Raw genomic sequence first — 12,709 nt, 5'->3', positions numbered from 1 at the left:
GACGTTAGACGGGAGAGAATCGTGCTGTTTTCATGATACGGAGAGATTCTGCTGGCGCTATCGATGTAGAAACTGCACACGTTCAAAAAAGCACACACATACAGGCTGGAAAATGCCCATGTTGGCGTCTTTATAACATTTATCTTCTCGGATTTCAAAGGTTTTATTCCAGCATTTTTTTAAACTTGCTTGTTTGTTTGCAACAGAATGAGGTTTGATTAAACAGTAGCCTCTTCTCCCACTATTCGCAGTAATGTTCAGTGCAAATGAGTTTGGTTCAATATTGAGGGCTTGTAAGCATTTCAGGAGGTATTCATGGGGAAAAAGAGAGAAGGATTTTCAAAATTGGCAGCAAAACAGTGATTTCCGGGATTGAAACCTGCTAGAAACAAATCGAGGAAGCGAATTCCATGAAAATAGGAGGATTGGGGTAGAGCTGTATAATCTAAGGGGCAGATTCTGTTACAGATTTGCAGACTTTCAAGCTTTAGAATTGCAGCCCAAGAGGGAATTGCAAGCTTTGCAATTACAATCCACCAACATGATTAACTGCCTGGGGAGAAAAATGAAGAATATCAATGGACTGAAGTAAGAAAACAAAAGCTAACTACAGAATGGGAAAGAGGAGGAAATATTAGGAAAAAACGTCCTGAAAGATTGTGGAATATACACTAAGGAAGAAGGGATTTAGAAACTGTAAGAAAAAATTCTGGGAATGACAGGAAGCAAAGCAAAATGCAGGTTGCCAGGCTGAGCTTTCCTTCTGGATCCAGAAGGAATTTTTTTTAGAAAGCAGCTGAGAAACTGTCTTCCTTTTCAACTGGCAAGTCCTCTCTTCCGAAGGCATCCGTTTCTCCCGAGTCTCGCGATGCCACCTCGATCGAGTCCTGCTCGGTCTGCCCCTGCTTCTCCTAAAAGGGTGGGGGCTCCAGCTTCTCCATCAGGGACTTGATCCAGCTCGTTCCGTTGATCAGTTTGGTGGTGGCGATGACGTATTCGGTGCCCCCGTCCTCCATCTGAGAGAGGAACCGGAGGGCTGCAATTTCGGCGTAGGTCACGCCCCCCAGAAAGAAGACAAGAGTGACGCGGTTTTCTCCATGCTGGCCTGGAATGTTCGTTGGAGGGGGGGAGGGAGGGGACAAAAAAATTGAAAACTGCCTTCAAAATTCTGTGCGATGCTTTGCCGCTCATTTCCACCCACTCAACCTCTTCTTGCGACGCAGTTCAAAGGACAATGAAAAAGTCTACTATGGATGCTATTATTGGGAGTCCTCAACTTACGACCAGAATTGGGACTAGAGTTTCTGTCGCTAAGCAAAGTGGTTGTTAAGTGAGCCAGGGGGCTGATTTTACACGTTTATTTGCCACAGTTGTTAAGCAAATCCGGCTTCCTCCATTGATTCGTCAGACAGACAAGGCAACCAACCGAATTTGATCACATGACCACGGGAATGACAGTCGTAAGTACCAGAACATCGTAGCTCACTTTTTTTGTAACTTTGAGCAGTCGCTAAACAAATGGATGTAAATCAAGGACTCCCTGCAATACTGTTATGAAACGTTTGCTACACAGGAAGAAGTATGAAGTGCAATGCAGAATTTAAATGTGATTATCATCATCATCATCGTTTAACGACCCCAGAATCCCTTGTGGAGTGGAGTCTGGGCAACTGAATGAAGCTAGCAGAGCGTTTACTAGCTGAATGCCCTTCCTGTTGCCAATACAGAGTTTTGTTCAGCAGATACATTTTCACTGTGCCCAGAGAGAGAAATATCTGCCTCTACCTAGGATCCAACTCACAGCCTCCTGATTGTGAGGCGAGAGCTCCACCTCTAAGCCACCGCACCACTCCAGAATTTAAACATGACTGATTAAACATAATCAAGATTCTTTGGGTTATTGTAATATTTTGGAAACAACTGGGTGCCTCCCACAGTGTCCAATCACCCCATTTATGTGGCCGCTGGAACCCCTAAGTCTACAAGAGGGAACCAGACTGTGGCAGTCCTTATCCACAGTCCTGGAGCACTTAAAATGTTTTTAATGTTTTTAATTTTTAAATGTTTGTTTTTATAATGATTTTTTGAAATGCATTGTGAGCCGCCCTGAGTCTTCGGAGAGGGGCGGCATATAAATTGAATTAATTAAATTAAATTAAATTAAAAAACATTTTCCAATTAAACGGGGTGTCCAAAGAAACTTACGCTTTTTCTGAAGCCCAGTTGGCAGCTGCTGCCTCTCTTCAAAATGTGGACCAGGGAGTATTTTTAAGACTTCTTCAATGCTTCGCCAACCTGGCCGGGCAAGCAACTGTGCCAGGCGAACGCTTAGAGGCGCGTAACCGCTGTAGACGTAAGAGATATCGTTCGGGTTCTGCAGAAAAAAAAAAAGGGGTGGAATTGAAGACTAATAGCAGGTTAACTTGGGACCGCTTTGAAAAACCGTCTCTTAAAAGCTGCAAGAGGCAGAGAGGCTTGCCTGCTCGTTGACGTCGTCCATCCACAAACGCAAAGTTTTCCGGATGGTTGGGTAGTTGTTCCGACTGCCCAGCTGGGGCTTCAAAAGTCCAGCCTTTTCTAGGCTATTCAAGGTCAGGATGTGTTCGTAGCCATAAGTCTGCAACAAGCACAAGGGTATATTCATTTTATACCTTATTTATGAAATGTCGAGTTTACCCTCTGAGACCGTAGGAGCTGCCTATCTGCCAGGTTGAAAGGGAAGGGGAGAGAAGAAGAAGAAAAAAAAAACAAATCCAGGATTTTCAAATCTATGAATTCGTTTCAGCTTTCCTCTTAAGGATTGGAAAGTCCGGGTAAACCGTTAAAAACGATTTGTGACCTCTCACCATTTCTACTCTGCACTTATAGCCTGCAAACGATTTTCAGAAGAAATTATAGAGAATTATAACAACCATTCGAAGAAGAAAAAAGAAGAAAGCGTCACCGACTGCTGCGTCTTCAAGGAAAACAAACACATCGTAAGGGAGGATAAAATATCTTGATCTTTTCGTTGATTTTTTTCCCCCTTTCCTTATCTGTGATTGGTTTTTGTTCTACAAAATGCTCCAAATTGTTTAAGGCAGTGGTGAAATTCAATTTTTTTTTACTACCGGTTCTGTGGGCGTGGCTTGGTGGGTGTGGAAAGGGAAGGATACTGCAAAATCTCCATTCCCACCCCACTCCAGGGGAAGGATACTGCAAAATTCCCATTCCCTCCCCACTTCAGAGGAAAGATACTGCAAAATCTCCATTCCCACCACACTCCAAGGGAAGGATATGCAAAATCTCCATTCCCACCCCACTCTGGGGCCAGCCAGAGGTGGTATTTGCCGGTTCTCCGAACTACTCAAAATTTCCGCTACCGGTTCTCCAGAACCTGCTGGGTTTCACCCCTGGTTTAAGGTCTTCCCTGAGCTGTATCATTATTTGCCCTTGCGAAAGTCTAACCTGGAGAATTTCTCTCTTGTAATGATCCAGCACCTTCTGCTTTAAGCCGCTGTTGCACACCGACTGCAGGCAAACGAGCCTCAGAATCTTAATCAAAGGATACTTTCGGGCAATGCAATCTTCTATGTAGCCGTTGACCTGCGGAGGGGAAAAAAAATCCAATTAAATTTTTAACAAAAATCACAAGGTTACCTTCTTTGCAGAATTGACTCCGTGCTGAAGAAGACATGGAAGAGGTTTCATGCTGACGATCTTTCGCGCCAGTCTGATGAATTGTACACAAGGCTACCTTTTCACCTGCAGTTTTTGTTCACCCATGCTGGATGGAGAATTCTGGGAGTTGAAGTCCACCCAGTGGCCAAGGTAGAGAAACACTGGCGAAAGGACTAGTTTGGCCGACAGCAATCTGGCCTTCAAAGATGCTTAACCCCCAAAATTATAGATGCCAGTTTTTTGGGGTAATGCCCCTCACCAGATATACATCCCCTCAATTCCACAGGAAATTAGTTTACGCAGAACTAATTAGCTGTTTTGAGAAAACATTGGCCTACCTTATCGGTATCTATGCCAGACATAAATTCTTGCTCCACGGTTAAATTATCGAAGAAGTCTTCAGAGGCTTACAATAGAAAAATGAAACCAGTTGTGAAGAAGTGACGTTAATGGGATCCTGAGGTATTTTGATAGCAGGGATACCGCCGAGATCTGGCCAATGGCCAAAATACCGAGGGAGGAGATTAAAATTGGTTCGGTCTGACCCTCATTCAAGAGGGGAAACCCTCCCTCCCTTAGGCCCGTTCCCCGGAAAAAGATACTCTTCAGAGTTACTCACTGGTGATGTCTTTCACGAGCTCCGCGATGGAGGTGTGGTTCGCCAAAGAGCTTCTGGCAGCCTGCATGTGTGGCAGCTGTGAGACGAACTGCTTGATCTCCCCCACGGTTTTGGCGTGGTGCCTTTCCTAAGAACATCAATCGGAGAGTCCAGAGCCATTCGTTTTATTTACATATCACCTTTGAGTTATTTTGCAAATAACTCAAGGATGCGAACATATCCGACCCTACTTCCTCCTCCTTTTTTCCCCATAATAACAACCGTGTGAGGTGGGTTGGGCTGAGAGAGGGGGATTGGCTGGCTTTCATGACTAAGGTGGGACTAGAACTCACCATCTCCTGGTGATTGGCTCAAAGTCACCCAGGTGTTTTTCAAGTCTATGGCGGGACTAGAACTCACCGTCTCCCCCTTTCAGGCTTCATGCCTTAAGCACTAGACTAAACCTTCTCTCGTTCCTCCCTCTTCACAGCCCTATTAATCTTATTTGGATTCTACCCCTTTTGCCCGACAGCTAAGAATCCCCTTCAGCTTCGTTGAGATTGACAGAAGCCACACCACCAGATCATTTTTCATGTTATGATAAAATCAAAAGTCTTCTCTGGGGTCAACTTTATTTTCCCTCTTGTCCAATTGCTAGAGAATGGCCAAATGTCAAAAAAGCAGTGGCTTAACTTCATTGGACAGGTCCACTTTTATTCCTGTTCCAGAAGAAACATAAAAGATGGTTGTATTTTTCTGTAGGCTGAATGGAAACGGTGCATGGAATAAGAATCCTTGACTGGGATCCCTCAGAGGTCAACTGGCTCACCTAATTCAATGACATTTCTACATATAACGTGCTTCCCAGCACGCCAGCAAAACTCAAAGACTATTGCCAGTAAAAGAAACGGACCTCAGGAACATACTCCAATTTCTAAAAATCTATTGGTTTTAATGATCGTCTGCTCAAGTTTTTCTTAAGTTCTGTATTTTTACCCTGCCTTTTCTTTCCTTAAAATCTTGTACTTTGGGCTGAGAATCTCGGCGGAAAACCAAACCAAACCTGCAGCTTCCTAAATCCACCTCTCTCACCGTCTGAGAAATGATAATCTGGCAAATCTCAGGTGGTTTTTCCGAAACAGGATTAATGGCATTATCTCCATAGCAATGAAAAACAGAGCGTATATGACTCTTTAAGGACCGGATAACAGCAAAGGGTAATGATCTATTAATTAACCTACCGAAGTTCATAATTTATATCCAGCTTTTTCAGGGGAGAATAAGAGAGAGAGAGAGAGAAAACTGTGCAAATCCCACACGCTTACTGACAAGTGCAAAAATGGAGGGAAGTGTCAACGCTACGAATGACAAGCCCAGGCAGATAGAAAATAATGAAGGCCATTAACGGGCCTCTCCACTCCTTGTAAGCTGCTGTTTCATTATCACCTATTAGATCTAACGATGTGACGTCGTCCCTTTTTTCCTTCCTTCCTTCCAGTGTAAAAATACGAATATCCCAGTCGTATCAATTACAGCTCAGATACTCCTGGTTCAAGAAACTTTTTCACTGCAAGCTGCACAAAAATTATGCACAGGTAAGAACTCAACTTAGGGCCACAGTGGAGCCTAAGATCTCCGTTGCTAAGGGAGACGTTTGTTAAGGGAGTTTTGCCCCGTTTTAACGACCTTTCTTGCCACAGGTGCTTTTTCAGGAGGCAACCGGACTTCCTTGTTTTTTCTTTTGGAGACGTTTCGCTTCTCATCCAAGAAAGCTTCTTCAGCTCTGACGGGATAATGGGGGATGGCTCTCTTTTCTTAAGTGAATCGTCGTGAATCAAGTTAGTCAAAAACAAACAATGTAGTTGGGTTCTAAGAGGAGAAGATGGACGACGTGTTCTTTTGCCCTTCCTGAGCACAGCCGATGTGGCTGGCTGGGGAATTCTGGGAATTGAAATCCACAGGCCTGTCAGTTCCCAAGGTTGGGTGTTACTTTATTACAGAGGTCTCCAACCTTGGCAGCTTTAAGACTTGTGGACTTCAACTTCTGGGAGTTGAAGTCCACAAGTCTTAAACCTGCCAACTTTGGGGACCCCTGCTCATTATTACCTCAAAAGCCGCTGAGATGATTTTGGCCTTCTTGCTCAAGACGCTGCCCACGGCGTTGAAGTTCTTGTCACGGATCTCCGCGTACAGCTCCTCCGCGGAGTTCAGCTGCAGCTTCTTGGCCTCGGTGGGCAGCTCCTTCGCGGCCTCCCCCTGCTTCTTGGGGGCAAATTTTTCGGGGGGAAGTTTTACGTAGGCTGCCAAACATCGTGGAAAAAGAAATGAGACGGATGTTTTAAAGAAAGGCCCGGGAGAGACATATTTTCCTCCTAACAACCCTGCGAAACAGGCTGGGCTGAGAGGAACTGACAAAGTTTCTTCCTTCTTGGTCACGGTCTTACTTACTGTTCTGAATTCCATATATTTCATCAATCAGGCCCTCGTAGGTCAGCTGGGTAGCCAGAGGAGAGATCAAATCCACGTTGCGATCCAGAAGCAGAAGGGTATCGAAGACGGGCAGGATGGGGTTCTGGATCCCCGAAAACTCCCTCTTCATGCGGATCATCATGTTTGCCACATGCTGCAATCCAGAAAATCCCGGAGATTTACGGACCAGGCCACAAAGATTAACCTCACAAAGACCAGGCGCCTTTAAAGCTACGTTTCTCACGCCCTGCTCTGCTCTGATTCAGCTCTCAATTCGTAGACGTCCAAGCTGAGCAGAAGACCCTCCCAACTCACCCTGGTTTCCACCGTCTATTTCAGACATTACTTTTGTTCTATGCACAAATTAGGTGGCAGATAATTCCACTGTTCCTGTGGTTTGATTGTCTGGGGTGAGGACCTTGTGCCAAACGGCTGCGTATCAGCGACAAATATTCCATGGATCTCGATTTCGTGTCTAAATCAGGGGGTGTCCAACTTGGCAACTTTAAGATTTGTGGACTTCCAACGCTCAATTTGTGGACTTCAACTCCCAGAATTCTCCAGCTGGCAAAGGAGTTCTGGGAGTTGAAGTCCACAGGTCTTAAAAGTCGCCAAGGTTGGACGCTGCTGGTTTAAATGATCAGAACCAAGGGGCTCCTTATTGCAAAAGAGGCTGGCAGGAAGCCAAGCTGAGCTATAAATAAGGACAGACATTCCAGCTTATTCATTTTTACCCGTGCGCACTCTCCTTTTCCAAAGATGAGCGGGATGGTTCCGTAGAGAGCCTGGAGCGTCATGAGTCCTTTCGCGGCATGGTAGAGGCTGGTCTGATCATTTTCTAGGTAACACTCCTAGGAGAAAGGAAAGCCACTCTCAATTTTCCCGGGAGCCAGCATTTCCTGCCATCGGAAAGGAGGCCTGGAGAGCCTCAGGTCCCCGTCTCAGGAGCGGCCTCCTTCGCTGTGTGCGGGTTCTGACCTTAAAGGCGTTTTCTGACTCCATGGACAAGAGGTCGCCGTCAAAGGGAATGAGGTCCAGGCTGTATTCCTCTCGGTGAATGAAACAGTGCAGCACGCCCAGCTCTTTGAGGCGCTGCTCGCACAACAAACTGCGACGCGGCACGAACAAGATGTGGAAATCCCGCTGCGGACAGCGGATTTTATCTTCGCTGGAAAAAGAGAAGGAAGGTTTTTATCTGACCAAGCTTTCCCCAAATCAATTTTAATAGTCTCTGGACCAGTTCAACTGAACATTCGTTCATTCATTCATTCATTCATTCAATATATATAGCACTCCATTAATCTATTAAATATTAAGTTATCACTATTTAGATCAGGGAGGTCCAAGACTTGTGGACATCAGTTCCCAGAATTCATGAGTCATGGGGAATTCTGGGAGATGAAGTTCACAAATCCTAAAGTTGCCATGTTTGGACACCTGATTTAGATTAATAAGGACTCCACCATTCAAAACTAACTCTGGACAGTGTACAGATCCAAAACAGATACAAGAGCTAAAAGCTGATTTAAAAAAAAAAAGAATGAACATAACTGGGGAACAAACATATATTCTGATCTTGAACTAGACACAAGAACAGTTTTTCCCCAAACACCATCACTCTGTTAAACAAATCATTCCCTCAACACTGTCAAACTATTCACTGTCTGCATTACTGTTACTATTAATCTTCTCATCGGTCCTATCATTCATCTCCTCCCACTTATGATTGGATGACTGTAACTTTGTTGCTTGTATCTTTACAATTTATATTGATTGTTTCCTAGTATGATTTGATTGCTTATTTGTACCCTATGACTATCATTAAGTGGTTGCACCTTATGATTCCTGACGAATGTATCTTTTCTTTTTATGTACACTGAGAGCGTATGCACCAAAGACAAATTCCTTGTGTGTCCAATCACACTTGGCCAATAAAGAATTCTGTACTATATCTTCCTCTGCCCACATAAAAAGTAGAGTTTGTTTTGGTGAAAAAGTCCACAGCGAACCTGGACTTCAAAGTCCCCAGGTGACCTTACCTGAGCACATTGTCTGCAATTATGTCCATGAGCTCTAACCTGGGCCTGACAAAGAAAATAATGTTCTTGACATCAGCCGGTGGAAGGTGACCCCCTTTGAGGGTGAACATTTTCTCCACCTCATGTTCCTGGAAGGAAACGAACAAAACAACTATGAAAACATTCCATTTGGTTTGAACAGAGGTATTAGAATAGAATAGAATAGAATAGAATAGAATAGAATAGAATAGAATAGAATAGAATAGAATAGAATAGAATAGAATAACAGAGTTGGAAGGGACCTTGGAGGTCTTCTAGTCCAACCCCCTGCTTAGGCAGGAAACCCTACACCACTTCAGACAAATGGTTATCCAACATCTTCTTAAAAAACTTCCAGTGTTGGAGCATTTACAACTTCTGCAGGCAAATTGTTCCGCCGATTAATTGTTCTAAAATGTCAGGAAATTCCTCCTTAGTTCTAAGTTGCTTCTCTCCTTGATTAGTTTCCACCCAGGGCTTCTTGTCCTGCCCTCAGGTGCTTTGGAGAATAGCTTGACTCCCTCTTCCTTGTGGCACCCCTGAGATATTGGAAGACTGCTATCATGTCTCCCCTGGTCCTTCTCTTCACTAGACTAGCCATGTTCAGTTCCTGCAACCGTTCTTCATAAATTTTAGCCTCCAGTCCCCTAATCTTCTTTGTTGCTCTTCTCTGCACTCTTTTTAGAGTCTCAACATCTTTTTTACATCGTGGCGACCAAAACTGAATGCAATATTCCAAGTGGGGCCTTACCAAAGCATTATTAAGTGGTATTAACACTTCACGTGATTGTGATTCTATCCCTCTGTTTATGCAGCCCAGAATTGTGTTGGCTTTTTTGGCAGCTGCCGCACATGGCTGGCTCATATCTAAATGGTTGTCCACTAGGACTCCAAGGTCCCTCTCACAGTTACTACTATTGAGCAAGGTTCCACCTATGCTGTATATATACTGTAGGTAATAGCAAGTCTTTTTTGAAATAAAGGATCGCTGTTCTTGGTCTTGTTCCAGATGTGCTAAATGTGGTGGTGTTTTTTTAAAAAACATTTCCACAGGGAGAGAACATGCATACTTTTTAAATGAAACACTTAGTGCATTATCACTTTTCTAGCATGTTTTAGAACTCTTGCCCACATCTTACCTTCAGAAGAGAATATTGCGCAATCAATCCAAAGGGCCCAGTAAGATACTCATCCCACACAATGGCCTAAAGAAGAAAAAACAGATTTAAGTATGTCACAACATCTCTTCAAGAAGCTGAGAAACACTTTGAAGGACACATAAATATATCCATGTATAATAAATACCAATGTAGTGACATCAATGCATCCAAAATATCGATGACTAACAAGAATATCAATGTATAATAAATACTGAACATTGATGATTAATGAATAAAAAATATCAATCCATAAACATACAAACACACAGTAACATAGAATACTTTATTTGGCCAAGTGTGATTAGACACACAATTGTCTCTGGCGCAGAAGCTCTCAGTGTACATGCGAAGCAACGGAATAATATCATTGAATTACAGATGATAATTTAAAATAGCAATGTGCAGTATCAATCTGGAATAATATCAAGAAATAAATGATAATCTAAAATAGCAATGTGCAGTACCAATCTAGAATATCAATGAATAACAAATAATTTAAAATAGCAATGTGCGGTATCAATCTAGAATATCAATGAATAACAAATGATAATCTAAAATAGCAATGTGCAATGTGTCCATCTAGAATAATATCAAGAAATAAATGATAATTTAAAATAGCAACGTGCAGTATCAATCTAGAATAACACCAATAAATAACAAATGATAATGTAAAACATCAACACATAATACCGGAGCAGAGCATCAGTACACAATATTGATAGAATAATAACGACAATTTAAAAAATACCAATATGCAATAAACATACTGCAGAATGACATGACTGCCTTATACCATCGATGAATAACCGATAAAGGAGGATTAATGATAATGCTTTGAGAACACCAATGCAGAATAAATATCAATGTAGAATAAATATCAATGCAGAATAAATATCAATGCAGAATAAAAGACCTAAACTTTTCCTCTTTTAAATGGAATTTTAAATTTGGTTTTAATTTATTGGGGTTTTAAAATGTCTCAGCCAAATTTATTTAATTAGTTTTATCTTTATTTTAAATTTTGTATCTACATGTTTTATTTTATGGCTGTTCACCGCCCTGAGTCCTTAGGGAGTAGGGCGGTATACAAATTTAATAAAATAAATAAAATAAATAAATAAATATCAATGCAGAATAAATACCAATGCATGATATCGATGAGCAAAGGTCATTTAAAAATACCAATGCAGAATAGTATGAATGCAGAAGGAAAACAGACCAGAGACACATTAAGGGGGGAGGAGAATAAGTCAAAATAGAGGGAGGGTCAGGGAGGGGCGGGGCGGCTGGAGGGGGGGGGAGGGACTCGGGGACCCATCATCCCCGGCCGGCGGTGGAGGATGGGCGTCCACCCGGCGGGGCGCGGCGAGGCGGGCTTGCGCTGACCTTGGATCCGGCGCATTTGTCGAGGAAGGCGCGCAGCTCCCTCCGCCCGGCTTCCCGCAGCGCCGTCAACGGGACGCGGCCCGAGCTGAGGTGAGCCGCCATGGCCGCCGCGCTGAGCCTGCGCTGGCCACGCCCACGCCGGTCACGTGAGGAGGAGGAGGTGGTGGTGGGCGGGCCCTCGGCCTAGCCACGCCCCCCTCCGATTCAAGGCGTTTCTGGGTCTTACCTGGGCGCGCAGGTGGGGCTCTCGGCGGAGGAGGCTGCTCGGGGGGGGGTTTGGGGAGGGGGCCGTGCATCCCCTCCCTTGATCTTTCCCAACTTCCTTAGATGTTGAAGTATAGCATCCATCCTATTGCAATTCTGTGGTCCCATATTATGCTGATTTTGTCCTAGTTTTAATATTTTATATTGTATATTGAATTGCCCATGTTTTCTTTCTTTCTTTCTCTCTAAGGTATCCATGTCTTTCTACTTACCTATCCTAATCTATCATCTATCTCATCTTTTATATCTATCACCCATCTATCCTTTCTATCTGCTTGTCCTATCTCTGCCTATCATCCATCCATCCATCATCTCATCTTATCTATCTCTATCTTCCATCTATCCTTTATATCTGTCTATCATCCATCCATCCATCTTCCATCTATATCTGTGTCTCTGCCTATCATCCATCTATACATCCTTTATATCTATGTCTATCATATCTGTCTGCCTATCATCCATCCATCTTCCATCTATCCTTTATATCTGCGTCTCTATCATCCATCTATACATCCTTTATATCTATATGTCTTATCATAACTGTCTGCCTATCATCCATCCATCTATCTATCTATCTATCTATCTATCTATCTATCTATCTATAATTCTTTACTGGCCAAGTGTGATTGGACACACAAGGAATTTGTCTTGGTGCATACACTCTCAGTGTACATAGAAGAAAAGATACATTCATCAAGAATCATAAGGTACAACACTTAGTGATAGTCATAGGGAAAGTCAATATAAATCTTAAGGATACCAGCAACAAGGTTACAGATCTATCTATCTATCTATCTATCTATCTATCTATCTATCTATCTATCTATCTATCTATCTATCTATCTATCTATCCTTTATATGTGTCTCTGCCTATCATCTATCTATACATCCTTTATATCTATCTTTCTATCATATCTATCTCTCTGCCTATCATCTATCTTCTATCCTTTATGTGTCTCTGCCTATCATCCATCTATACATCCTTTATATCAGTCTATCATATCTTTCTCATATCTATCTCTCTGCCTATCATCCATCTCTCTCTCCACAATATCTATCTACCTACCTACCCTATCACCATCTGCGTATCTCTGATGTTTTAAACTTGTATTTGT

General features: G+C 42.9%; 1 protein-coding gene across 1 annotated transcript; it reads right to left on the bottom strand.

Moving 5' to 3' along the window:
* Window positions 1-101: 101 nt before the first annotated feature.
* Window positions 102-11,486, bottom strand: VPS33A (VPS33A core subunit of CORVET and HOPS complexes). Its single transcript, XM_034428802.3, has 13 exons — window positions 11,331-11,486; window positions 9,924-9,989; window positions 8,767-8,894; window positions 7,706-7,895; window positions 7,462-7,578; window positions 6,707-6,881; window positions 6,365-6,558; window positions 4,280-4,406; window positions 3,999-4,066; window positions 3,448-3,585; window positions 2,480-2,617; window positions 2,206-2,374; window positions 102-1,105 (listed from the first exon to the last, which is right to left on the bottom strand). The coding sequence occupies exons 1-13, from the start codon at window positions 11,430-11,432 to the stop codon at window positions 912-914; spliced, it is 1,806 nt and encodes a 601-aa protein (XP_034284693.1). The 5' UTR covers window positions 11,433-11,486; the 3' UTR covers window positions 102-911.
* Between the last annotated feature and the right edge of the window lie 1,223 nt (window positions 11,487-12,709).

The sequence above is a fragment of the Pantherophis guttatus genome, chromosome 17, assembly GCF_059756535.1.
Source record: "Pantherophis guttatus breed Tessera chromosome 17, ASM5975653v1, whole genome shotgun sequence".
Taxonomy (NCBI): Eukaryota; Metazoa; Chordata; class Lepidosauria; order Squamata; family Colubridae; genus Pantherophis; species Pantherophis guttatus.
This window is presented reverse-complemented; position numbering and strand designations above follow the sequence as displayed.

Bases quoted from the DNA above. Each gene is read 5' to 3' on its own strand.
- VPS33A (XM_034428802.3), bottom strand. From the start codon at position 11,432: ATGGCGGCTCACCTCAGCTCGGGCCGCGTCCCGTTGACGGCGCTGCGG. The intron at 9,990-11,330 runs GTCAGCGCAAGC...TTTCTTCTTTAG, and splicing joins ACAAATGCGCCGGATCCAAG to GCCATTGTGTGGGATGAGTA. The intron at 4,407-6,364 runs GTAATAATGAGC...TGATGTTCTTAG, and splicing joins TCATCTCAGCGGCTTTTGAG to GAAAGGCACCACGCCAAAAC.